Source organism: Pyrgilauda ruficollis, unplaced genomic scaffold (assembly GCF_017590135.1).
Source record: "Pyrgilauda ruficollis isolate IOZ18807 unplaced genomic scaffold, ASM1759013v1 scaffold293, whole genome shotgun sequence".
Classification (NCBI taxonomy): Eukaryota; Metazoa; Chordata; class Aves; order Passeriformes; family Passeridae; genus Pyrgilauda; species Pyrgilauda ruficollis.
Window position 1 is genome coordinate 73,974 of NW_024524300.1, and position 23,768 is coordinate 97,741.

Here is a 23,768-nt window from a genome sequence, read left to right on the forward strand (position 1 = left end):
CCTCCGCGGCACTTCCGCCCTGACCCGCACGGGCTCCCCCTGGCGGGCAAGAGCGCGCTCGCACCCCCACACGGGGCGTGTCCCGCCACTTCTCCCTCTCCGCTATTGGCCGGCGCTCCGGGATTCCCCGCGATGATTGGCGGGCTGGCACCGCCGTGGGCGGGCCCTGCAGGCGGCGGGGTATATAAGGGCGCTGCGGCGGCGGGGCGCAGGGCGGTGGGTGGGTGCGAGCACGGGGGAGCCGTGCGCGCCGCCGCCATGCGGGAGCGGAGGCCGGCACCGGCCGCACCGGCCCGGTGCAAGCTGGTGCTGGTGGGTGACGTGCAGTGCGGCAAGACGGCCATGCTGCAAGTGCTGGCCAAGGATTGCTACCCGGAGGTGAGCCCAGAGCGGCACCGGGAACCGGCAGCGGGCGGCGGTAAAGCGGGACCGGGCGCTGACGCTCCCGGTGCCGTTACAGACGTACGTGCCCACCGTGTTTGAGAACTACACGGCGTGTCTGGCCAGCGAGGAGCAGCGGGTGGAACTGAGCCTCTGGGATACCTCCGGTACCGGGGGGAGACGCGGGGTGCATGTTTGGGGGGCTGGCGGAGGCTCCGGTACCGGGGGAATGGGGTTCTCCGGGAGGGGGTAATGGGGGTGTTTGCCGGGGAAGGTATTTTGGGGTTTTTGGGGGGTCTGGTTGGGATGCTGCAGTGAGCGGGGGGTCGCTGCAGTGGGGTGTTTTGGCGTCCCGAGGGTGTTTTGGGGACCTGCAGCGCGGGGGGGAGGGGCCTTGGTGGCCCTGTTGGGGTCTCGGGGGGCTTTTGGGGGTCGAGGGTGTTTTGGGGTCCCTGCGGCGGCGGAGCGAGCTTGGTGGCCGCGCTGGAGGGGGGGGGGTTCATGTTTAGGGTCATACCCGTAGGTGTGGGGGCGCAGGTGCTCCCCAGGGACCCACCCCACGCTGGGCGGTGCAGACACACTGGGGGGGTCACAGGAGGCTGAACCCCTTTCTTTTGGGGGGTCCCCACCCTGGATGCCTGTGAATGTGTCGGATTATGGCACATCCCGGTGTTGCCTTTCCCTGGGCACCCCGAAGAGTTGGGGGGGGGGGGGGGGGGCCCACCCCACTGACCCCTCCCGGACCCCCCCGCGCCGCGCCCCCCGCAGTCCCGGGCGCGGTGCTGGTGGCTCCGTGTCCCCGAGGGGGTGGCAGCGTGTGGCACCCCCTCCTCCGGCTTCCCCCTCCTACCCCGACACCCCTCTGTGCTGCCGGGGCTCCCCAAAATGGGGGGGGGGGGGTTGTTACATAAACACCGCGGGCTCCATTTCCCGCTGCCTGGCGAAGGCGCGATGCGACGCGGATGGGCTGCGGGGACGGAGGTGGCGTTTTGGGGGGGTTCCAGAGCTGTGCCGCTCTCCCCGGTCCCAGGGGGGGCTGTGTCGCTTTTGGGGGGCTCTAGAGCTGTGCCCCTGTGTCCTTCTTGGGGCTCTCTAGAGCTGTGAGGCACCACCCTGAGAGCAGGAGGGGAGCTGTGTCTGTTTTGGGGGGCTCTGTCCTTTTTGGGAAGCTGGGTCTGTTTTGGGGGCTCTGTGCTTTTTTGGGGGCTCTAGAGCTGTGTGTTCGCGTGTCCCTTTTGGGGGGCTTTGTGGCTTTTGGGGAGCTGCGTCCGTTTTGGGGGGCTCTGTCCCTTTTGGGGGGCTCTAGAGCCGTGCCCCCACTCCAGTCAGGCCAGGGGGCTGTGTCTGCTTTAGGGGCTGTGTCCCTATTGGGGGGCTCTGTCCCTTTTGGGGGGCTTTGGGGGGCTTTGGCTGTGTCCTTCTTGGGGCTCTCTAGAGCTGTGAGGCACCACCCTGAGCAGGAGGGGAGCTGTGTCCGTTTTGGGGGGCTCTGTTACTCTTGGGGGTCTCTAGAGCCATGGCCCCACTCCAGACTGGATGAGGGGCTGTGTCTTTTGGGGTCCCCATACCTTTCCCAAGCAGGAATGGGGCTCTGTCCCTTTTGGGGGGCTTTAGAGCTGTGTCCTCACCCTGGGCAGGAATGGGGCTGTGTCTGCTTTAGGGGCTGTGTCCCTTTTGGGGGGCTCTGTGCCTTCTTGGGGGTCTCTAGATCCGTGCCCCCACTCTACTCAGGATGGGAGCTGTCTCTGTTTTAGGGGCTGTGTCCCATTTGGGGAGCTGTGTTCCTCTTGGGGGTCTCTAAGCTGTGTCCCCACCCTGGGCTGGAATGGGGCTGTGTCTGTTTTAGGGGCTGTGTCTCTTTTGGGGGGGCTCTGTCCCTCTTGGGGGTCTCTAGAGCCATGGCCCCACTCCAGACTGGATGAGGGGCTGTGTCTTTTGGGGTCCCTACCCCAAGCAGGAATGGGGCTCTGTCCCTTTTGGGGGGCTTTGGAGCTGTGTCCCCACCCCGGGCAGGAATGGGGCTGTGTCTGCTTTAGGGGCTGTGTCTGTTTTGGGAGGCTCTGTCCCTTTTGGGGGTCTCTAGAGCCATGTCCCCACTCCAGTCAGGATGGGGGCTGTGTCCTTTTGGGAGACTGTGTCCCCTGTGGGGGTCTCTAGAGCTGTGTCCTCACCCTGGGCAGGAATGGGGCTGTGTCTGTTTTGGAGGGCTCCGTGCTTTTTGAGGGTCCCTAGAACTGTGAGCCACCACCCTGAGCAGGAGGGGAGCTGTGTCTGTTTGGGGGGGGCTCTGTACCTTTTGGGGTCTCTAGAGCCGTGTCCCCACCCTGGGCAGGAATGGGGCTGTGTCTCCTTTAGGGGCTATGTCCCTTTTGGGGGGCTATGTCCCTTTTGGGGGTCTCTAGAGCCATGCCCCCATTGTAGTCAGGACCAGGGCTGTCTCTGTTTTAGGGGCTCTGTCCGTTTTGGGGAGCTCTCTGCCTTTTGGGGGTCTCTAGAGCTGTGTCCCCACTCAGGACAGGAATGGGACTGTGTCTGTTTTGGGGGGTTCTGTTCCTTTTGGGGGTCTCTAGAGCTGTGTCCCCCCTCAGGACAGGAATGGGACTGTGTCTGTTTTGGGGGGTTCTGTTCCTTTTGGGGGTCTCTAGAGCTGTGTCCCCACCCCAGTCAGAACGGGGGGGCTGTGTCTACTTTAGGGGCTCTGTCCATTTTGGGGGGCTCTGTTCCTTTTGAGGGTCTCTAGATCCGTGCCCCCACCCCGGGCGGGATGGGGGGCTGTGTCCCTTTGCCAGACCCCCTTTCCCGTGTCCCGGGGGTGGGGGGGCTGAGCGGTGACCCCCGCTTTTCCCCCCAGGCTCTCCCTACTATGACAACGTGCGGCCCCTGTGCTACAGCGACTCGGACGCCGTCCTGCTCTGCTTCGACGTCAGCCGGCCCGAGACCCTCGACAGCGCGGCCAAGAAGGTGGGCAGGGGGCTCAGACCCCCGGACGGTGTCCCCGGCAGGGTTTGGGGGGCTCAAGGATGTGGAGATACCGGTCTGAGGGGGTCCCTGTGGGGTTTGGGGGGCTCAGGGACTCAAGGAGACTGAGACAGGAGAGATCCCGTAGGGTTTGGGGGGCTCAGGGATTGGGGGGCTTTGTGGCTTTTGGGGAGCTGCGTCCGTTTTGGGGGGCTCTGTCCCTTTTGGGGGGCTCTAGAGCCGTGCCCCCACTCCAGTCAGGCCAGGGGGCTGTGCCTGCTTTAGGGGCTGTGTCCCTATTGGGGGGCTCTGTCCCTTTTGGGGGGCTCTAGAGCCGTGCCCCCACTCCAGTCAGGCCAGGGGGCTGTGTCTGCTTTAGGGGCTGTGTCCCTTTTGGGGGGCTCTAGAGCTGTGCCCCTGTGTCCTTCTTGGGGCTCTCTAGAGCTGTGAGGCACCACCCTGAGCAGGAGGGGAGCTGTGTCCGTTTTGGGGGGCTCTGTTACTCTTGGGGGTCTCTAGAGCCATGGCCCCACTCCAGACTGGATGAGGGGCTGTGTCTTTTGGGGTCCCTACCCCAAGCAGGAATGGGGCTCTGTCCCTTTTGGGGGGCTTTGGAGCTGTGTCCCCACCCCGGGCAGGAATGGGGCTGTGTCTGCTTTAGGGGCTGTGTCTGTTTTGGGAGGCTCTGTCCCTTTTGGGGGTCTCTAGAGCCATGTCCCCACTCCAGTCAGGATGGGGGCTGTGTCCTTTTGGGAGACTGTGTCCCCTGTGGGGGTCTCTAGAGCTGTGTCCTCACCCTGGGCAGGAATGGGGCTGTGTCTGTTTTGGAGGGCTCCGTGCTTTTTGAGGGTCCCTAGAACTGTGAGCCACCACCCTGAGCAGGAGGGGAGCTGTGTCTGTTTGGGGGGGGCTCTGTACCTTTTGGGGTCTCTAGAGCCGTGTCCCCACCCTGGGCAGGAATGGGGCTGTGTCTCCTTTAGGGGCTATGTCCCTTTTGGGGGGCTCTGTCCCTTTTGGGGGTCTCTAGAGCCATGCCCCCATTGTAGTCAGGACCGGGGCTGTCTCTGTTTTAGGGGCTCTGTCCGTTTTGGGGAGCTCTCTGCCTTTTGGGGGTCTCTAGAGCTGTGTCCCCACCCTGGGCAGGAATGGGACTGTGTCTGTTTTGGGGGGTTCTGTTCCTTTTGGGGGTCTCTAGAGCTGTGTCCCCACTCAGGACAGGAATGGGGCTGTGTCTGTTTTGGGGGGTTCTGTCCCTTTTGGGGGGCTGTGTCCATTTTGGGGGGCTCTGTCCCTTTTGAGGGTCTTTAGAGCCGTGCCCCCACTCAGGACAGGAATGGGGCTGTGTCTGTTTTGGGGGGGGGCTTGGGGGGCTCAGAGATGTGGGGACATTGGCCTGGGGGCTCTCTGTGGGGTTTGGGGGGCTGAAGGATGCGGGGACACCCATGCAGGGGGGTCCCCGTGGGGTTTGGGGGGCTCAAGGATGTGGGGACATCAGCCTGGGGGTATCTCTGTAGGGTTTGGGGGGCTGAGATGTGGGGACAGTGTCCTGGGGGTATCTCTCTGGGGTTTGGGGGGCTGAAGGATGCAGGGACACCCATGCATGGGGGTTCCTGTGGGGTTAGGGGGTCTCAGAGATGTGGGGACACCAGCCTGGGGGGTCCCCGTGGGGTTTGTGGGATTCAGGGACACAAGGAGACTGAGACAGGGGAGTCCCTGTGGGGTCTGGGGGCTCCTGGGGGTATCTCTGTGGGGTTTGGGGCCTCAGGGACAGGGGGGCTCTGTCCTGGGGGTGTCTCTGTGGGGTCAGGGCTGGCACACGGACACACCACCCCCGTGGGGTGACAGGGAGAGGCTTTTGGGATCCCCCTGTCCCTGAGAGGTGCCCTGACCCCCTCAGTGGAAGACAGAAATCCTGGATTATTGCCCCAACACGCGGGTGCTGCTCATCGGCTGCAAGACGGACCTGAGGACAGACCTGAGCACGCTGCTGGAGCTCTCGCACCAGAAACAGGCACCCATCTCCTACGAGCAGGTCTGGGTGGCCTGCCTGGGTTTGGGGGGGCCCCAGTGGTTGTGGGAGGTGGGTTTGGGTGTTCTAGAGGTCTGGTGTGGGGGTGGGGTCCTGGTGTTTCCAGGGGAGCGGGTTTGGGGTGTCCTGGTGTTTGCAGGGGTGTTCCAGTGTTTTTTGGGGTCAGTTTGAGGTGTCCTGGTGGCTCTGGGAGTGGATTTGAGGTGTCCCAGTGGTCTGATGTGGGTTTGGGGGGGTCCCCGGTGGTTTGGGGGGTGATTTTTGGGGAGTCCCTGTGGTCTGATGGGGGGCGGGTTTGGTGGGGTCCTGGTGTTTGCAGGGGAGCGGGTTTGGGGTATCCTGGTGTTTTTGGGGGTGATTTTTGGGGTGTCCCTGTGGTCTGGTGTGGGGGTGGATTTGGGGAGGATCCTGGTGTTTGCACAGGGCTCACTTTGGGGTGTCCTGTTGTTTGTGGGGGTCAGTTTAGGATATCTCAGTGGGTTTGGGCTGTCCTGGTGTTTGCACAGGGCTAAGTTTAGGATATCCCGATGGGTTTTGGGGTGTCCCAGTGTATTTTGGGCTGTCCCGCTGTTTGTGGGGCTCACTTTGTGCTGTCCTGGTGTTTCTGGGGGTGGATTTTGCAGTGTCCTGGTATTCCTGGGGCTCACTCTGTGCTGTCCCAGTGTTTATGGGGGTGGATTTGGGGGTGTCCTGGTGTTCCTGGCGCTCACTCTGTGCTGTCCTGGTGGGTTTGGGGGTGTCCTGGTGGGTTTGGGGGTGCTCCTGGCTCTCACTCCGCGCTGTCCCGGGATATCTCAGGGTGTCCCAGGATATTTCGGGCTGTCCGGGGATATCTCGGGCTGTCCCAGTGGGTTCCTGCCACTCACTCCGTGCTGTCCCGGGATATCTCGGGCTGTCCCGGGTTATTTTGGGGTGTCCCGGTGGGTTCCTGCCACTCACTCCGTGCTGTCCCGGGGTATCTCGGGCTGTCCCGGGATATCTCGGGCTATCCCAGTATATCTCGGGCTGTCCCGGGATATCTCGGGCTGTCCCAGTGGGTTCCTGGCTCTCACTCCGTGCTGTCCCGGTACATCTCGGGCTGTCCCGGTGGGTTCCTGGCTCTCACTCCGTGCTGTCCCGGGATATCTCAGGGTGTCCCAGGATATCTCGGGCTGTCCCGCGTTATTTTGGGGTGTCCCGGTGGGTTTCTGCCGCTCACTCCGTGCTGTCCCGGGATATCTCGGGCTGTCCCGGGATATCTCGGGCCATCCCGGTGGGTTCCTGGCTCTCTCTCCGTGCTGTCCCGGGGTATCTCGGGCTGTCCCGGGATATCTTGGGCTGTCCCAGTGGGTTCCTGCCGCTCACTCCGTTCTGTCCCGGGATATCTCAGGCTGTCCCGGGACATCTCGGGCCGTCCCGGTGGGTTCCTGGCTCTCTCTCCGTGCCGTCCCGGGGTATCTCGGGCCGTCCCGGTATATCTCGGGCTGTCCCGGTGGGTTCCTGCCACTCTCTCCGTGCTGTCCCGGTGTATCTCGGGCCGTCCCGGTGGGTTCCTGGCTCTCTCTCCGCGCTATCCCGGTGTATCTCGGGCTGTCCCGGGATATCTCGGGCCGTCCCGGTGGCTCCCCGCCGCTCACGCCGTGCTTCCCCGCAGGGCTGTGCGGCCGCCCGGCAGCTGGGAGCCGAGGCTTACCTGGAGTGCTCGGCTTTCACCTCGGAGAAGAGCGTGCACAGCATCTTCCGGACCGTGTCCGGCCTCTGCCTGAGCAGAGCCCCCCCGCAGCCGCCCCGCAGCCCCCCCCGCAGCCTCTCCAAGCGGCTCCTGCACCTCCCCAGCCGCTCCGAGCTCATCTCCTCCACCTTCAAGAAGGAAAAAGCAAAAAGCTGCTCCGTCATGTGAAGGGGGGAAGGGAACGACCCCCCCTTCCCCCCACTCCATGTCACACACACCCAGCTTTGGGAGCCCCCCCGGAATGGGGTGGGGGGGCTGGGCAGGGCTCGGGGGGTCCCCCCCAATAAAGGGGTGATGCCCTGGAATGGCACCATCGCCCTGCCAGCCCCACAGCCTGGGGGGCTGCCCCCGTGGGAGGGGGGTCTGGGGGGTGTTTTCACCCAGTTCCCAACCCTGAGGGGGTCCCTGGGGGGTTTGGGGCACACAGGACCCTGAGGACATCAACACAGAGGGGTTTGGGGTGCTCAGACCCTCAAGGACATCAACCCTGGGGGGTTTGGGGTGCACAGGACCCTGGGGACATAGACCCTGTGGGGTTTGGGGTGCTCAGACCCTCAGGGATGTCACCTGGGATGGTCCCTGTGAGGTTTGGGGTGTACAGGACCCTGGGGACATCAACCCAGGGGGGCTTGGGATGCTCAGACCCTCAGAGAGATCAACCCAGGGGGGTCCCTGTGAGGTTTGGGGTGTTCAGACCCTCAGGAACATCACCTGGGGTGGTCCTTGTGGGGTTTGGGGCACACAGGACCCTGGGGACATCAACCCTTGGGCGTCTGGGGTCACAAAACCCTGGGGGCATCAATCCAGAGGGGTCCCTGGAGGGTTTGGGGTGCTCAGACCCCCAGGAATATCAACCCCGGGGGGTTTGGGGTGCTCAGACCCCCAGGAATATCAACCCCGGGGGGTTTGGGGGGCTCAGACCCTCAGGGATGTCACCTGGGGTGGTCCTTGCGGGGTTTGGGGTGCTCAGGACCCTGGGGACATCAACCCTGGGGGGTTTGGGGTGCTCAGACCCCCAGGAGCATCATCCCTGGGGGTTTGGGGGGCTCAGACCCTCAGGGATGTCACCTGGGGTGGTCCTTGCGGGGTTTGGGGTGCTCAGGACCCTGGGGACATCAACCCAGGGGGGTCCCCGGGGGGTTTGGGGTGCTCAGACCCTCAGGGACGCCACCTGGGACGGTCCCTGTGGGCTTTGGGGGACACGGGGACGCCGTCCTGGGGGTCCCTGTGGGGTTTGGGGTGCACATCATGGGACTCATCCATGGCCTCATCCTGTTCTCTCCCCCTTCCCCCCATCCCTCATCTGCTGCTTGGCCCCGGGGGACCCTGTGGGTTGGGGAGGGGGGAGGGGGGCTGTTTTATGGACTGTATTTTGGGGGAGGGGGGTGTCTCTGTTCCATGTCAGTGTTATTAAAAAGCTTATTTATTATCAGAAATATAACACCTACCTATGTGCAGCCCTGCCTGGCCCTGTGCTTTGGGGATGGATCCTGGCTTTTGGAGGCTCTTGGGACTTTTGGGATGTGTCGGTGTCACTGCTGATGGCGACACTGCTGTGGGGCTGAGCTGGCACCCCTGCTTTGGGGTCTTTTGGGGGTGCCAAAAGGGGTCCCCCCACCTCTTCTGCCCCCAGACTCTGCCTGGGACCCCCCGATCTTGTGAATGGGAGGTGGGGCTCCTTCAGGGACGCTGATCTTGGGGTCCCTGGTGAGTTTGGGGTGCACGGGGCTGTGGGGCCGCTGACCTGGGGGGGGTCCCCGTGGGATTTGGGGTGTGCAGGGACATGGGGGACACTGACTCGGGAGGGTCCCTCCAGGCTTTGGGGTGCTCTGGGCTGTGGGGACACGTCCTCAGGGGCCTCATTTGGGTAAGAAGGAGGTCCCTGCGGGCTGTGGGGGGCTCAGGGACACGGGGACACCGTCCCGGGGGACTCTTTGCCGTGGGGCGGGGGGAGTTGCCGCGCGGCGGAAGGATCACGGGGCGCGGCGGTACTGCGATCGCTCAGGGGCGCCGGGAGAGCGCGGAGGGCGCCGGGAGTTGTAGTCCAATGCCGCGAGGGCTGCCGGGAGCTGTAGTCCCGCGCCGTCCCGGCGCGCCCCGCGGGCCCGGCAGACATGGCGGCGGAGCGGCGGCGCTGAGCCCGGGGCTGCGGCGGTGAGCGGGCAGCGGCGGGAGCGAGCGGGGGGCACTGCAGGGAGCCAGCGAGGGGCACAGAGGCTGCAGAGCCCTGGTGCCGCGGCACCGGGAAGAGCCCCGGTGCTGGGCACCAGCGGCAGGGCCTGGAGCGCCGTTGCGCCGCGTCCCCCGGGCCTCCCGGAGCCTTTCCGGGGTCCCTCAGGGCTCCCCGCACCCACCCCCGGGGCTCCCTGTGCCCTCTCGGGGTCCTCTCTTCCCTCTGCCTTCTCTCCTCGGGGCTCTCCAGCCCTTCCCGCTCCTTCCTGGGGTCCCTCTGTGCCCTCTCGGGGTCCCCCAGGCCTCCCCGCTCCCTCCTGAGGGTCCCTTTGCCCTCTCCCCGCATTCCCCTGTCCCTCCCGAGGGTCCCTTTGCCCTCTCCCCGCATTCCCCTGTCCCTCCCGAGGGTCCCTTTGCGCTCACCCCGGGTCCCCTCTCCCTTCTCAGGGTCCCTTTAAGATTTCCCCCCTCCTGAGGGTCCCTTTGCCCTATCCCTGCGTTCCCCTCTCCCTCCCGAGGGTCCCTTTGCCCTCTCCCCGCATTCCTCTGTCCCTCCTGAGGGTCTCTTTGCCCTCTCCCCGCATTCCTCTGTCCCTCCTGAGGGTCCCTTTGCCCTCTCCCCGCATTCCTTTGTCCCTCCCGAGGGTCCCTTTGCCCTCTCCCCGCGTTCCCCTCTCCCTCCCGAGGGTCCCTTTTCGCTCATCCCGGGGTCCCCCAGCTCTCCCTGCTTCTTCCCGGCGTCTCTCTGTTCCTTCCCCGGCTCCTTTGGCCTCTCCCCATTTCCTCCTGGTGGTCTCTTGGACCTCCCCACTCCTTCTTGGGGTCCCTCTGTGGCCCCCCTGCATCTCACAACCCTTCTCTCTCCCTCCCGGTGTCCCCCTCCCCACAGATGGCCGGAGAAGTGGCCGACAAGAAGGATCGGGATGCATCCCCGGTGAAGGAGGAGAGGAAGCGTTCTCGCTCCCCGGAGCGGGACCGGGAGCGGGAGCGGGACCGCAAGGGCTCCCCCCCGGCCAAGGAGCGGAAGCGCCACCGGTCCCGGGAGCGGAGGCGGAGCCGCTCCCGGTCCCGATCCCGCTCCAAATCCACCGAGAGGTGAGGCAGCTCCGGGTTTGGGAAGAGCTTTGATGGGAAAGAAAAGATTGTGGGAGAAGAAATGCTGTTGAACGTTTTGTTCTGATTCTTATTACTTTTTATTTTGGTTACTAAGTTTTTGTTTTTATCCTTTTAAAGAGAATATAAAAGAATTTATTATCGGTATTTATTTATTTTAAAGGGGGTATAAAGAGGCTCCCTTTTAAAGTTTTGAGCCTGCTTTGCCTTCCTCCTAACCCTTCCTCACAGCAGGAATTGAGTGCGGAGCGGGACCGGGAGCGGGAGCGGGACCGCAAGGGCTCCCCCCCGGCCAAGGAGCGGAAGCGCCACCGGTCCCGGGAGCGGAGGCGGAGCCGCTCCCGGTCCCGATCCCGCTCCAAATCCACCGAGAGGTGAGGCAGCTCCGGGTTTGGGAAGAGCTTTGATGGGAAAGAAAGGTTGTGGGGAGGAGAAATGTTGTGAAGGTTTTGTTCTGATTCTTATTACTTTTTATTTTAGTTACTAAGTTTTTCTTTTTATCCTTTTAAAGAGAATATAAAAGAATTTATTATCGGTATTTATTTATTTTAAAGGGGGTATAAAGAGGCTCCCTTTCAAAGTTTTGAGCCTGCTTTGCCTTCCTCCTAACCCTTCCTCACAGCAGGAATTGAGTGCACTGGGGACTGAGCAGCACTGAGCCCACCACCCTCACTGCTGCGTTGGCCAGGAAGTCTCAAAACAACCCAAATCTCAACTTGACGAACCAAAACCACTGCAGGGCCCCACAGAGGGTGGGTGAGGGCTGTGGGGGCCGTGCTGTGACCCCCCGCCGTGGGGCTGTGACCCCCCTGTCCCACAGGGATCGGCGGCACAAGGAGCGGGAGCGGGACCGCAGCAAGAAGGAGCGGGACCGGGACAAGGATGGGCACCGGCGGGACAAGGACCGCAAGCGGTCCAGGTGGGTCCTGTCACCTTTTTTGAGGGGTTCCTGCTCTCCCCTAAACCTCCTGGAGGTTTGGGATCCCCCAGGGCTGTGCTCGGTGTCTAATTCCTGGTGCTGTTTTCCTTGGAAGTTTGTCCCCGGGCAGGGGGAAGGACTCCAAGTCTCGGAAGGATCGGGAGGCACGGAAAGCAGAGGAAGAGGAGGAAAATGCCCTGAAGAAGGAGAAGGTGAAGAGGGGGTGGATGGGGCTTGGATGGGAGTGGTTCCAGGGGGATTCAGGTCCCTGGGGAGTCATTCTAGGGGATTCAGCTGCCAAGGAGTGGCTCCAGGGGGATTCAGGTCCTTGGGGAGGGGTTCCAGGGGATTCAGGCCCCTGTGAGTGGTTCCAGGGGATCCAGGTCCATGGGGAGGGATTCCAGGGGGGATCCAGGTCCGTGGGGAGGGATTCCAGGGGATTCAGGTCTCCAGGAGTGGCTTCAGGGGATTCAGGTCCCCAGGAGTAGTTCCAGGGGATTCAGGTCCATGGGGAGGGGTTCCAGGGAATCCAGGTCCCCAGGAGTGGTGCTGACATCTGGCCTCACTTGCAGGCACAGCCGCTGTCCTTGGAGGAGCTGCTGGCAAAGAAGAAGGCAGAAGAGGAGGCAGAAGCCAAGGTAGGAGAAGCAACAGGAGCCTCTTCCCTCTGCTGGGAGTGTGGATGTTTGTGGGGACCCCAGGAGGGAACAAGGGAGGGCTGAGAAACTTGGGGATGCAGAGGGACCCCAGAAGGAAGCAGGAAGTGCCAGGGGACACCAGGAGGGGTCATGGGATGGAGCAGGGAGGGCTGGGGGACTTGGGAGGGCACATGGGGGCTGTGGAGACAGGGGAGGGAGAGGGAAGGCCTGGTGGACCCCCAGGAGAGAGCAGAAGGACCTTGGGAGGGAACAGGGAAGTGTGAGAGGCACAGAGGAACCCTAGGAGGGAAAGGAGGGCTGGGGGACACAGGAAGGGAGCAGAGAGAACCCTGGCAGGGAGTGGAGAGATCTGAGGGATCCAGAGAGAGACAGGAGGAAGAGAGGAGGCCTGGGGGGCCCCAGAAAGGAACAGAGAAGGCTGAGGGTACCCCCAGCAGCACAGAGGGTGGCAGGCAGGCCCAGTGTGACGTTGCCTCTCTCCCATGCCAGCCCAAGTTCCTGTCCAAGGCGGAGCGGGAGGCCGAGGCCCTGCGGCGGCGGCAGCAGGAGGTGGAGGAGCGGCAGCGGCTGCTGGAGGAGGAGAGGAAGAAAAGGAAACAATTCCAGGAGATGGGCAGGAAGATGCTGGGTAAGGATTCATCCCTGGAGCCCCTCACCCAGCCCTAGGGGTGGGTGCTGGCTCTGAGCCCCTTCCCCTGCTCCCCAGAAGACCCCCAGGAGCGCGAGCGCCGGGAGCGCCGCGAGCGCATGGAGCGGGAGACCAACGGCACTGAGGACGAGGAGGGCAGGCAGAAGATCCGGGAGGAGAAGGATAAAAGCAAAGAGCTCCACGCCATCAAGGTGAGGCTGGGGGCTGGTCCAGGGGGGCTGGGGGGAAGATGAGGGGTCCCACTGAGCCTGGGGTCCTGCAGGAGCGGTACCTCGGGGGGGTGAAGAAGCGGCGGCGCACGCGGCACCTCAACGACCGCAAGTTCGTGTTCGAGTGGGACGCATCAGAGGACACGTCCATCGACTACAACCCCCTGTGAGTGCTGGGGTGCCCCTAGGGCTGGGGGTGTCCCTGCAGGGTGCAAGGTCTGCTCCTGACACTCCCATCCTGCTCCAGGTACAAGGAGAGGCACCAGGTGCAGCTGCTGGGCCGTGGCTTCATCGCCGGCATCGACCTGAAGCAGCAGAAACGGGAGCAGTCGCGGTTCTACGGGGACCTGATGGAGAAGAGGAGGACGCTGGAGGAGAAGGAGCAGGAGGAGTGAGGTTTTGGGGAAGCTGGGAGGGTGCTGAGGGGTGTGTGGGGTCGTGGCTGGCTTAGCTTGGTTGGGATGTGGAGCTGGGCTGCTGCAGGTCCTGCAGGAAATTGGCAGAAGGGTTCTAGAGGGACAGGGTGAGCCCTATCCACTTTTTCCTTCCCCTTCCTCACCTTCCTCACTCCCTTTTGTCATCCCTTTCCTTGCCCTGTTCTCATCCCCATTTCTCCCATTCCCTTTCCCTCTCCCATTTCCCCCATTTCCTTTTCCTTTATTCTCCTTTCCCCATTCCATTTTCCCTCATCTCCCATTTCCTATCTCTTTCTCCCCATCATGCTTTCCTCTTTTCCCCATTCCCTTTTCCCCATTTCCCCCATTTCCTTTTCCTTTATTCTCCTTTCCCCATTCCACTTTCCCCATTCCATTTTCCCTCATCTCCCATTTCCTATCTCTTTCTCCCCATCATGCTTTCCTCTTTTCCCCATTCCCTTTTCCCCATTCCCTTTGCCCTCATTTCCTTTTACCTATCCCCTTTTCCCCATTCCCTTTGCCCTCATTTCCCTTTACCTATCCCCTTTTCCCCATCCTGCTTTCCCTTTTCCCCATCCCCATTTCCCTCTCCCTTTTCTCCATTTTCTTTTCCCTCATCCCCCTTTCCCTCATTCCCTTTTTCTTTATTCTCTTTTCCCTATCCCCTTTTTCCCATCTGACTTTCACCATCCTTCTCCCCTTTCCCTTTTCCACATCTCACTTTCCCTCATCCCTTTTTCTCTCATCCCCTTTTCCCCATCCCTCTTTCCCCTTTCCCTCTCCCTTTCCCCCATTCCCTTTCCCTCTGCCCATCCCTCTCCCTTTTCTCCATCCCCCTTTCCCTCTCCCTTTTCTCCATTCCCTTTTCCCTCATCCCTCTTTCCCCATCCCTCTCTTTTCCCCATTCCTTTCCCCCATTCCCTTTTTCGTCTCCCTTTCCTCCATTCCCCTTTCCCTCTCCCCTTTCCCATTCCCTCTCCATTTCCCATTCCCTTTCCCCCATTCCCTTTTCCCTCTGCCCATCCCTCCCCTCCGTCCGGCAGGGCGCGGCTGCGGAAGCTGCGGAAGAAGGAGGCCAAGCAGCGCTGGGATGACCGGCACTGGTCCCAGAAGAAGCTGGACGAGATGACAGACAGGGACTGGCGCATCTTCCGTGAGGATTACAGCATCACCACCAAGGGGGGCAAGATCCCAAATCCCATCCGCTCCTGGAAGGATTCCTCCCTGCCCCCCCACATCCTGGAGGTCATTGACAAGTGTGGATACAAGGTGGGCACGGAGAAGGGGAGCTGAGGAGGGGGAAAAAGGGGTGGCCAGGGATTTGGAGAGGGGGAACAGGGCAAGTTCTGCTCCCAACCTGCTCCCCCTGGCAGGAGCCGACCCCGATCCAGCGCCAGGCCATCCCCATCGGGCTGCAGAACCGGGACATCATCGGCGTGGCCGAGACCGGCAGCGGCAAGACGGCGGCGTTCCTGATCCCGCTGCTCGTGTGGATCACCACCCTGCCCAAAATCGACCGGTGCGCCGCGGGGACACTGCCCCTGGGACGGGGTGGAGTGGCGGGGTGACACTGCAGAGGGGTCAGGACTGTGGAGGTGACAGGATGGGGTGGCAGAGGGTGACACTGCACAGGGGTCAGGACTGTGGAGGGGACAGGGTGACACTGTCAGGGGATTGAGGCAGGGTTACAGGGTGACATGGTGGAGTGGCAGGGTGACACTGCAGAAGGGTCAGGACTGTGGAGGTGACAGGATGGGGTGGCAGGGTGACATTGCAGATGGATCAGGACATTTTTTTTTTTTTTTGTAGCTGAAGACAGCATCAAGGGATTGAGGCAGGGTTACAGGGTGGAGGGCATGGGGTGGCAGTGCAGATGGTTGGGACAGGGTAGCATTGTGGAGGTGACAGGATGGAGTGACAAGGTGATGCTGTCAGGGGAGTGAGGCAGGGTTACAGGGTGACATGGTGGAGGAGATAGGGTGACGCTGCAGGGCACACATGTGGCACTGTGGATGACACAACCATCTCCTGCCATGCTGCAGCATCGAGGAGTCAGACCAGGGGCCCTACGCCATCATCCTGGCCCCCACCCGTGAGCTGGCCCAGCAGATTGAGGAGGAAACCATCAAATTTGGGAAACCCCTGGGCATCCGCACCGTGGCCGTGATCGGCGGCATCTCCCGCGAGGACCAGGGCTTCCGCCTCCGCATGGGCTGCGAGGTGAGTGGGGGGATTTTGGGGGGTCTCGGGGGGCAGCTCAGCCTTGGGCTGCTCCCACCAACCCCCCCTGGCCCCCCCAGATCGTCATTGCCACGCCGGGCAGGCTCATCGACGTGCTGGAGAACCGGTACCTGGTGCTGAGCCGCTGCACCTACGTGGTGCTGGACGAGGCCGATCGCATGATCGACATGGGCTTCGAGCCTGACGTGCAGAAGATCCTGGAGCACATGCCTGTCACCAACCAGAAACCCGACACTGATGAGGCTGAGGACCCCGAGAAGATGTTGGCCAACTTTGAGTCTGGGAAGCACAAGTACAGACAGGTGGGGGTGCTTAGGAGGGCTCCTGTGTGTTGAGGAGAGATGATTTGGGCTTTTGGGGAAGGGGTTGAGGGAATGGGAGTCACATTTCTGCTCTGTGGAGGAATGTTCCTGCCTCACAGTGGATGTTCCTGCCCTGTGAGAGGTCATTGCTGCTCCACAAGGGGACATTTTTGCCCTGTGGGGGAAGTTCTGCTCCATGGGGGACATTCCTGCCTCACTGGGATCATTCCTCCTTCACTGGGGGATGTTCCTGCTCCATGGGAGCACACTCCTGCCCCACTGGGGTCATTCCTGCTTCACTGAGGGCTGTTCCTGCTCCATGGGAGCACATTCCTGCCTCACTGAGGATGTTCCTGCTCCATGGGTGGGACATTCCTGCCCCACTGGGGTCGTTCCCACCTCACTGCGGGATGTTTCTGCTCCTTGGGGGTGATGTTCCCTGCCCCACCGGGGTCATTCCTTCTTCACAAGGAGACACTGCCACCTGACAGGCTGTCCCTGCCCCGTTGCCTTGCAGACTGTCATGTTCACAGCCACCATGCCACCAGCAGTGGAGCGCCTGGCCCGCAGTTACCTGCGGCGCCCGGCCGTGGTCTACATCGGCTCCGCCGGCAAACCCCACGAGAGGGTGGAGCAGAAGGTTTTCCTCATGTCCGAGTCCGAGAAGAGGTGAGGAGCACGGATTTGGGGGTGGCCTGGGTGAAGGGGACACTGCGGCGTGCTTCAGCATCTCTTTGCCCAACTGTCTCCTCCTCTTTCTGCTCCACAGGAAGAAGCTCTTGGCCATCCTGGAGCAGGGCTTCGACCCGCCCATCATCATCTTCGTCAACCAGAAGAAGGGCTGCGATGTGCTGGCCAAGTCCCTGGAGAAGATGGGGGTGAGGCTGGGCTGGGAGGGGGTCACCCTGAGCCCTGTCCCCCTCATCCCCACACGGGGACCCCCTGATGTGCCCCCCATTGACCCCTCCTGTTCCCACAGTACAACGCCTGCACCCTGCACGGTGGGAAGGGCCAGGAGCAGCGAGAGTTCGCCCTCTCCAACCTCAAGGCCGGGGCCAAGGACATCCTGGTGGCCACGGACGTGGCTGGACGTGGCATCGACATCCACGACGTCTCCATGGTGGTCAACTACGACATGGCCAAGAACATCGAGGGTGAGCCTGGGGGGCACTGAGGGGGGCACTGGGGGTGTGCTGCCCATGCTGGGGTTGCTTGGCCCTGGTGTTACCTGCACTGGAGGGGCTTTGGGGGGTTGCTCAACCCTGGTGCTGCCACACTGAAGAGGCTGTGACATCGCCCAGCTTTGGTACTGGATGTGCAGGGGGTGCCTGGCCCTGGTACTGCCCTCACCAAGGGGGTTGCAGAGGTGCCCAGCCCCAGTGCTGAGGGTCTGGGGGGTGCCCACCCCTGGTGCTGCCACTCCCAGGTGGCTGTGAGGTGCCCAGCCCTGGTGCTGGGAGTGCAGGGGGTGTCTGGTCCTCGTACTGAGGGGGCACTGTAGATGCCCAGCCTGGGTACTGGTGGTACTTGGCCCTGGTACTGGTGCTGTGTGGGGTGCCCAGCCTCAGTGCTGACACACGCAGGAGGTTGTGGGGTGCCCAGCCCTGGTGCTGGGAGTGCAGGGGGTGCTGCAAGCAGTGCCCAGCCCTGGCACTGCCCACACTGAGCCCTTCCTTTCCTCCCCCAGATTACATCCACCGCATTGGGCGGACAGGCAGAGCAGGGAAGAGTGGTGTGGCCATCACCTTCCTCACCAAAGAGGACTCCACGGTGTTCTACGACCTCAAACAGGCCATCCTGGAGAGCCCTGTGTCCTCGTGCCCCCCCGAGCTGGCAAACCACCCCGATGCCCAGCACAAGCCAGGCACCATCCTCACCAAGAAGCGGCGGGAGGAGACCATCTTCGCCTGAGGCCCCTCTTTGTCACCTCTCCGGGGACAACAGGACCAGCAAGGCTGCCAGGACTGCTCTGGCTGTTCTTTTCCCAGCTCTTGTGCAACCCAAGGACTGCCCACAAGCAGAGACTGGGGCTGGGATTATCCCAAAATATCCCCCCTGTTCTCCCAGTCCCCTTCCCACCTTCCCCACGGAGCGGAGGAGCTGCTGGAGGCTGTTTGGGGGCCGGTCCCTCCCTGCTGCCAGGGTGGGGCTGTTTTTTTGGCTGTCCTGGGAACTGTCTGCACCTCATCCTTTGTGTTTTTGTTTGTTTTTTTTTTTTTTTGTAGCTGAAGCTCCAGGCTGCAGGAATAAACCGGCAGCGGCGTTACAGGTGTCGCCTCCTCGTCCTCTCCCTTCCCTGGGTGCCACTGCCCAGCCCCTGGGTGTCACCTCCCATGGAGACAGAAGCCAGCAGTGCCCAAAAGGAGCACTTGGAGGTGCTCAGCACCTCCCCAGCACTGTCACCCCCCCTCCCCAGACCAGCTTCCCCCATGTGCCCCCCACAGACACGGACACCAGCACCTCTGAGCACTCGTGTGTTTCTGAAACCAATTACAGGGAAATCAGTGCTTTCTACAAAAGAAATTATAACAAATCTGTGGCCCCCACCCCATTCCCCCCCCCTTCCCACCAGTAATGGCCGCGGGGGGGGCTCAGCCCACGCCAGGACCCCCAGCCGAGGGCAGTGGGCGCCGTATTTACAGGACTGTGGTGACGTGCGGTGACAGCATGGGCAGGGGGACGGCGGGGACAGGGCAGTGGGTGCAAGCGTGGAGCAGCCCCCACACCCCGGGCAGCCCCCGCTGTGCCCTCCCCGTGCCGGGGGCAGGGGCGGGGTGGCTGCGGTGACCGGGGGCGGGGGGGAATCGGTGCAGAGCGAAGCGAGTGCTGTGACCCACTCCTCCCGGGGGTCCCATGCAGGGGTGGGGAGGGGGCAGGCCAGGTCCCGGGGGTGAGCAGGCACCTTCCCTTTCTTCCTCGGGTCTGTGCGGGCTGGAGGATGCTGCTACAACTGCCCCCCCACTCCTTACCTCCCCTTTTTTTGGGGGGGGGGCACCCACTGTCCATGGCAGCTGCCCTGTGGAAAATGAGCCGACCTGTGATGCAGGGCCCGGGGCAGGGACACTGAGGCAGGGCGAAGGCATTTGTCTGTCCCCAGGCTCCCCAAAAAACTCGGGCGGGGAGTCCCAGGGCATCCTGGCCGCCGGGCCCCCCCCCACCTCGCTGTGCTTATGGCTGAAGTCGTGCCCGGGGGGGGCCGGGCGAGAGGAAGCTGCCGGTGCGGAGTTCGATTGTCTGAGCACCCCCAGCGCGGGGCTGGGGCGAGGCGGGGAGCGCCCGGGGTTTGGGGGGGCCGGTTCCCAGCCGTGCCCCCCCCCTCCCACCCCTAATAGCTGTCCTTGGCCCAGGGCCGGCTGCGCTGCCAGTTCCTGTCGTGGTTGCGCTCGCTCGGGCGCTCCGGCGTGCCGGGGCCGCTGCCGTGGTGCCGGTGGGGCTGGTACAGGTCGGGGTAGGGGTCCCCGTACTCCTCTTCTTCCTCCAGGTGCCGCGAGCTGCGCTGGGACGTGGCTCCCCAAGGCTGGGGCGAGGTGTCCCCCGCCTCGTCCGAAGGCATCAGGCTGTCGTGCTCCAGCGGCGAGTGCTCGCCCCGCTCCCCCAGCAGCTGCTGGCTCTGCGGGCAGGGCGTGGAGAGGTGGGGGCTGCGTGTGCCCGCCCCTGCCCTGGCACCCTGTGCTGGGTCCCTGGAGAGAGCTGAGTGTGCCCCCCCGGCCCTGGCACCCTGTGCTGGGTCCCTGGAGAGAGCTGAGTGTGCCCCCCCGGCCCTGGCACCCTGTGCTGGGTCCCTGGAGAGAGCTGAGTGTGCCCCCCCGGCCCTGGCACCCTGTGCTGGGTCCCTGGAGGGAGCTGCGTGTGCTCCCCTGACCCTGGCACCCTGTGCTGGGTCCCTGGAGGGGGCTGAGTGTGCTCCCCTGGCCCTGTCCCCCTGTGCTGGGTCCCTGGAGGGAGCTGAGTGTGCTCCCCTGGCCCTGGCACCCTGTGCTGGGTCCCCGGAGGGGGCTGCATGTCCCCCACCCCATCTTTGCAGCCCTGTGCCAACTGTCCATAGGGAGGGGGGAGCTCCATGTGCCCCCCCAGCCTGGGCACCCTGTGCTGGGTGCCCATAAGAGGCACGGAGTGGGACCCCAATTCTGACCTGTGCACCCCCCACCCTGTTCTGTGGACCCCTGTACCAGCAGCCCCTGGGGAGCAGGGAGTGGGGACAGCGTGGGGGGCTGTGTCCCCCCCATGCCCTCCCCCGTGTGGCACTTGCCAGTGGGGAGCAGGGGGGTGCCTTGGGGTTACCTGCAGGCCTGGCAGGCCGGTGGGTGAGGGGACAGCGTGGGGGGCGTGTGGAGGGTGGTGAGTGGCACGCCAGTAAACCTCCAGGTACTCAGCCAGGTGCTCACAGGCGTCCTGCTGCTGGCTCTGCGGGCAGGGCGTGGAGAGGTGGGGGCTGCGTGTGGCTCCCCTGGCCCTGGCACCCTGTGCTGGGTCCCTGGAGGGGGCTGAGTGTGCTCCCCTGGCCCTGTCCCCCTGTGCTGGGTCCCTGGAGGGAGCTGAGTGTGCTCCCCTGGCCCTGGCACCCTGTGCTGGGTCCCCGGAGGGGGCTGCATGTCCCCCACCCCATCTTTGCAGCCCTGTGCCAACTGTCCATAGGGAGGGGGGAGCTCCATGTGCCCCCCCAGCCTGGGCACCCTGTGCTGGGTGCCCATAAGAGGCACAGAGTGGGACCCCAATTCTGACCTGTGCACCCCCCACCCTGTTCTGTGGACCCCTGTACCAGCAGCCCCTGGGGAGCAGGGAGTGGGGACAGCGTGGGGGGCTGTGTCCCCCCCATGCCCTCCCCCGTGTGGCACTTGCCAGTGGGGAGCAGGGGGGTGCCTTGGGGTTACCTGCAGGCCTGGCAGGCCGGTGGGTGAGGGGACAGCGTGGGGGGCGTGTGGAGGGTGGTGAGTGGCACGCCAGTAAACCTCCAGGTACTCAGCCAGGTGCTCACAGGCGTCCTCCAGCTGGTTCTCATCCAGGATCACATCAAAGAGCTCCTGGGGGGGCAGGTGAGAGGGGTCAGGGAGGGCTCGGGGTTCCCCCCAGGCATCCCCAGGGTGGGGGGACGGGCTGGCTCACCGGGGGACACTGCACCAGCTTGTCAGCTGCCATCATCTGCACGTTGAGGTGCTTCACCTGCGACTTGCCCCTGGACTTGATGAGCCTCTGCAGGACCTGGGGAGGGGACAGGGGAGTGACAGCACCATGGGGGGTGGCCAGGACCCCCCCCAGAGCCGTGGTGACCCCTCACCTTGGGGGAGGACACCTTGACATAGACGATGATGGGTGCCAGGGAGGTCTTGGCCAGCTGGGCCGGGTGGTTGATGGTGTCAGCATCCAGCACCACCAGCTGCAGGGACTTGGCCAGCTCGAAGATGCGTTCGATCTCGCTCTGCACCTCGGCTGGGGGGACACCAGGGGGGCCGTGTCAGGCTGGGCTGGCCCTGGGAGGGGGGGTCCCTGCACGCCCTGGGATGAGCCTGGCCCCTCACCAATGCTGGAGCGGGTGGTGGAGCGCTCCAGGATCGCCTGCTTCCCCAGGTTGTTGAGGATGGAGCGCTTGGCCAGGGACAGGTCGGCTGTGATGTGGGTGATGGAGATCCTGGGGAGCACAGGGACGCCGTGGGCACCTGGGGACCCGCAGGCATTGGAAGGAGGGGGGGTCTGGGTGGGGTGATGCTCTCACCTGCCATCGAATCTGTGCTTGAGGAAGTCGAAGAGGGCTTTCTGCATCATGTCGGTGACCTGCCGTGGGGCCGCCAGCCCGGTGAGCCGCGGCAGATGGCACCGGCGGGGAGGTGGCAGCCGCTCAGCGCCCTGCCAGCCGCCCTCGGCCCCGCCATCTGCCCTCTGCCGGCACACGATGGGCAGGGAAGGGACAAGGGGAGCAGGCCACCACCCTGAGGGCACAACGAAGCCACCCTGCATCCCGCCCCGTACCTCATATCCTTTCAGCGAGGGCCCCACCAGCACCACGGGCCGCATGGAGGGGACCACGTCGTAGGGTGGGATGTGCTGCGTCTGCAGGGGGACACGGGGAGGGGGAGGTCAGGGCCCTGTGCTCCCACCCCCGGCCAGGGAGGGGTCATCGAGCCTGTTCCAGAGAGGCACAGCATCCCGGAGCCCTCCCAGCCCCATAGCCAGGGAAGAAAGGGGGGGTTTCTGCTCCCAGCCCACCCCAGAAACAGCCACTATTGGCCCCGCCTGCAGCCCCCTCCCCATCGCCCCCTGCCCAGGGCACAGCCCTGCACCTGGGACTCACCTGCTTCTGCTTCTGCTTGGCTTGGGGAGAGAAGAGACAGAGGTTGGTGACAGTAAAGTGGGGACCCCCTCAGGACACCCATGACTCCCCTGGGCCAAGATCTGCCCTTACCTAAGGAGGGGGGAGGCGATCGCCGGCTCCCGCTGTCGCCGAGGCCCGAGGCATTGCCAGCTCTCCTAAGGAAGAAGGGGGTGAGGGGGTGTTGGGGGTCCCAGAGTGGGGCCAGGGGTCCCATCCCTACCTGGCTTTCTGCTCCTGCTTGAGCCTCATGGCTTCCAGGCGCTGGGGGCTGGGGATGAAGGCGATGTCCCCCCCCTCCTTCACTAGGCGCCCGATCCACCAGTCATTGCTGTATTTCTGCATGAGGACAGGGCACAGGTGAGACCAGGGGAGGTGCCCGGCCCTGAGCAGACCCCCCCAGCACCCCAGCTGACCTCTTTGATGTGCAGGAAATCTTTGGCTTCGAAGTTGATGGCGGCTCCCTGCACCGGGCACTCCTCGTCCAGCGCCCCGCAGTAGCTGACATTGGTGCGCACAGCGAAGGCGACCGGCTTGTGCTGGGGATTTTGGGGGTGATCAGCACCCCTGGGCCCCGGCAGCAACCCCGGGCCAAGCTCTGGGTGTTTCCCCATCCTTACCTTGGCCCTCTCGAGCTGCTGCTGAGCCTGGCTCTCCACCTCGCGCCGGGCGCCCTCACGGTCCTCTTCCAGGGACACGTCGGAGTCCAGGGAAGGGCGGCTGGTGTAGGAGTCCGCCGAGCCCTGGGGGAGCGGGGCTGAGTGCCGGGGGGCTGCCAGGGGCACCCCCACAAAGAGGGACCTCGTGCTGAGGCGGTGCCAGCCTCGGGAGGGGACCCTGCTGACCCCCTCCAGCTCTGGGGAGCCCACGCTGGCATCAAGCCGGGTGTGTCAGGTGGCATCACCCAGTACAGCTGCCCTGGGGTGCGGCCCCTACGTGCTGGGGGGGTCACGGGGGAGACCTCTGCAGGCCCAGGGATGGGGAGATGACTCCTGTCACGCTGGGGTGTGGATGGTACCCCTGCCGCCCCCCACCCTGGGGTGCTCAGCCCAGCACCCCCGGCTCCCCCTCCCCGCCGCGCCGGTATTTATCCACCGCCCGCTGCGCCTGGAACAGGCGCAGAAGCTGCGGTGAAATATTTATAGGTCCCTGAATGTGGCTGAGCCCCCCTCTCCCCGAGGCCCCCCGGGCCCTGCCGGGCTGAGCTCAGCGCCGCCCCCCCGCTAACCTGCACATCCCACCCCGCTCACACCGGGGGGAGCCTGAACACCCCCTCCAGCCCCCCGCCCCGGGGCACGACCCCACTCCCATGCAGCCCCCCCGGCCTGGAGCATCGACCCCCGCGGGGCCCCCGGCCGTGACTATCGGGATTCTCTTCCCGCCTGGTCCCGGTCCCGGTCCCGGCGGTACCTGCCGGGTGGGGTGGACGAGAGCGGTGGCGGCGGCGAGGAACAAAGGGCCGGGGGGCGGCACAGCACCCCCCGCACCGGGCACGAGCCCCGCACCGGGCACGGCCCCCCCCGAGGCGCAGCCCCCTCGTGCGCCATCACCACCCCGGCGGAGAGCTCCCCGCCAAAACCCACCGCGACCCCCGCGCACGGTCCCCCGGATACCGCGGCCGGTACCGGAGCCGGTACCTCGTTGAGCAGGAAGGTAGCGCTGGAGTCAGAAAACGACATAGACGGGGCGAGCCGAGCCGAGCCGC

General features: G+C 64.0%; 3 protein-coding genes across 11 annotated transcripts in view; 2 read left to right on the forward strand and 1 right to left on the reverse strand.

Annotated features, from left to right (window-relative positions):
* Positions 1-216: 216 nt before the first annotated feature.
* RND1 (Rho family GTPase 1) lies at positions 217-7,985 on the forward strand. 6 transcript variants are annotated; one of them, XM_041472577.1, is made up of 5 exons: positions 217-378; positions 461-548; positions 3,233-3,342; positions 5,237-5,371; positions 7,002-7,985. In XM_041472577.1, the coding sequence occupies exons 1-5, from the start codon at positions 259-261 to the stop codon at positions 7,245-7,247; spliced, it is 699 nt and encodes a 232-aa protein (XP_041328511.1). In that variant the 5' UTR covers positions 217-258; the 3' UTR covers positions 7,248-7,985. The 6 variants fall into 6 exon arrangements, with proteins under 6 accessions (XP_041328511.1, XP_041328508.1, XP_041328510.1 ...); XM_041472574.1 differs by having other exon boundaries at positions 221-378; positions 461-599; positions 5,185-5,371; XM_041472576.1 differs by having other exon boundaries at positions 221-378; positions 461-599.
* Positions 7,986-9,096: 1,111 nt separating this feature from the next.
* On the forward strand, positions 9,097-18,025 carry DDX23 (DEAD-box helicase 23). Of its 3 annotated transcripts, none has more exons than XM_041472545.1 (18): positions 9,097-9,233; positions 10,141-10,269; positions 10,662-10,738; positions 11,185-11,283; positions 11,399-11,495; positions 11,856-11,921; positions 12,432-12,570; positions 12,649-12,782; positions 12,854-12,966; positions 13,048-13,191; positions 14,260-14,485; positions 14,590-14,735; positions 15,259-15,436; positions 15,517-15,759; positions 16,277-16,428; positions 16,529-16,637; positions 16,739-16,913; positions 17,447-18,025. In XM_041472545.1, the coding sequence occupies exons 2-18, from the start codon at positions 10,141-10,143 to the stop codon at positions 17,668-17,670; spliced, it is 2,451 nt and encodes an 816-aa protein (XP_041328479.1). In that variant the 5' UTR covers positions 9,097-9,233; the 3' UTR covers positions 17,671-18,025. The 3 variants fall into 3 exon arrangements, with proteins under 3 accessions (XP_041328479.1, XP_041328480.1, XP_041328478.1); XM_041472546.1 differs by having other exon boundaries at positions 12,652-12,782; XM_041472544.1 differs by lacking the exon at positions 10,662-10,738 and having other exon boundaries at positions 10,141-10,346.
* A 197-nt stretch (positions 18,026-18,222) lies between these two features.
* CACNB3 (calcium voltage-gated channel auxiliary subunit beta 3) overlaps positions 18,223-23,768 on the reverse strand; it is a 7,534-nt gene continuing 1,988 nt past the window's right edge. Inside the window, exons 1-13 of one of the 2 annotated variants that reach the window (XM_041472549.1) lie at positions 23,701-23,742; positions 22,684-22,806; positions 22,480-22,602; positions 22,287-22,402; positions 22,157-22,221; positions 22,046-22,065; positions 21,724-21,804; positions 21,470-21,528; positions 21,276-21,385; positions 21,035-21,186; positions 20,863-20,958; positions 20,631-20,780; positions 18,223-19,369 (exon numbers count right to left, since the gene is read on the reverse strand). In XM_041472549.1, coding sequence (XP_041328483.1) covers positions 19,085-19,369; positions 20,631-20,780; positions 20,863-20,958; positions 21,035-21,186; positions 21,276-21,385; positions 21,470-21,528; positions 21,724-21,804; positions 22,046-22,065; positions 22,157-22,221; positions 22,287-22,402; positions 22,480-22,602; positions 22,684-22,806; positions 23,701-23,742 — 1,422 coding nt within the window. In that variant the 3' untranslated portion in view covers positions 18,223-19,084. Of the gene's footprint in view, positions 19,370-20,630; positions 20,781-20,862; positions 20,959-21,034; positions 21,187-21,275; positions 21,386-21,469; positions 21,529-21,723; positions 21,805-22,045; positions 22,066-22,156; positions 22,222-22,286; positions 22,403-22,479; positions 22,603-22,683; positions 22,807-23,700; positions 23,743-23,768 lie in introns of those variants that run through there. The other variant, XM_041472548.1, reaches the window with a different exon arrangement.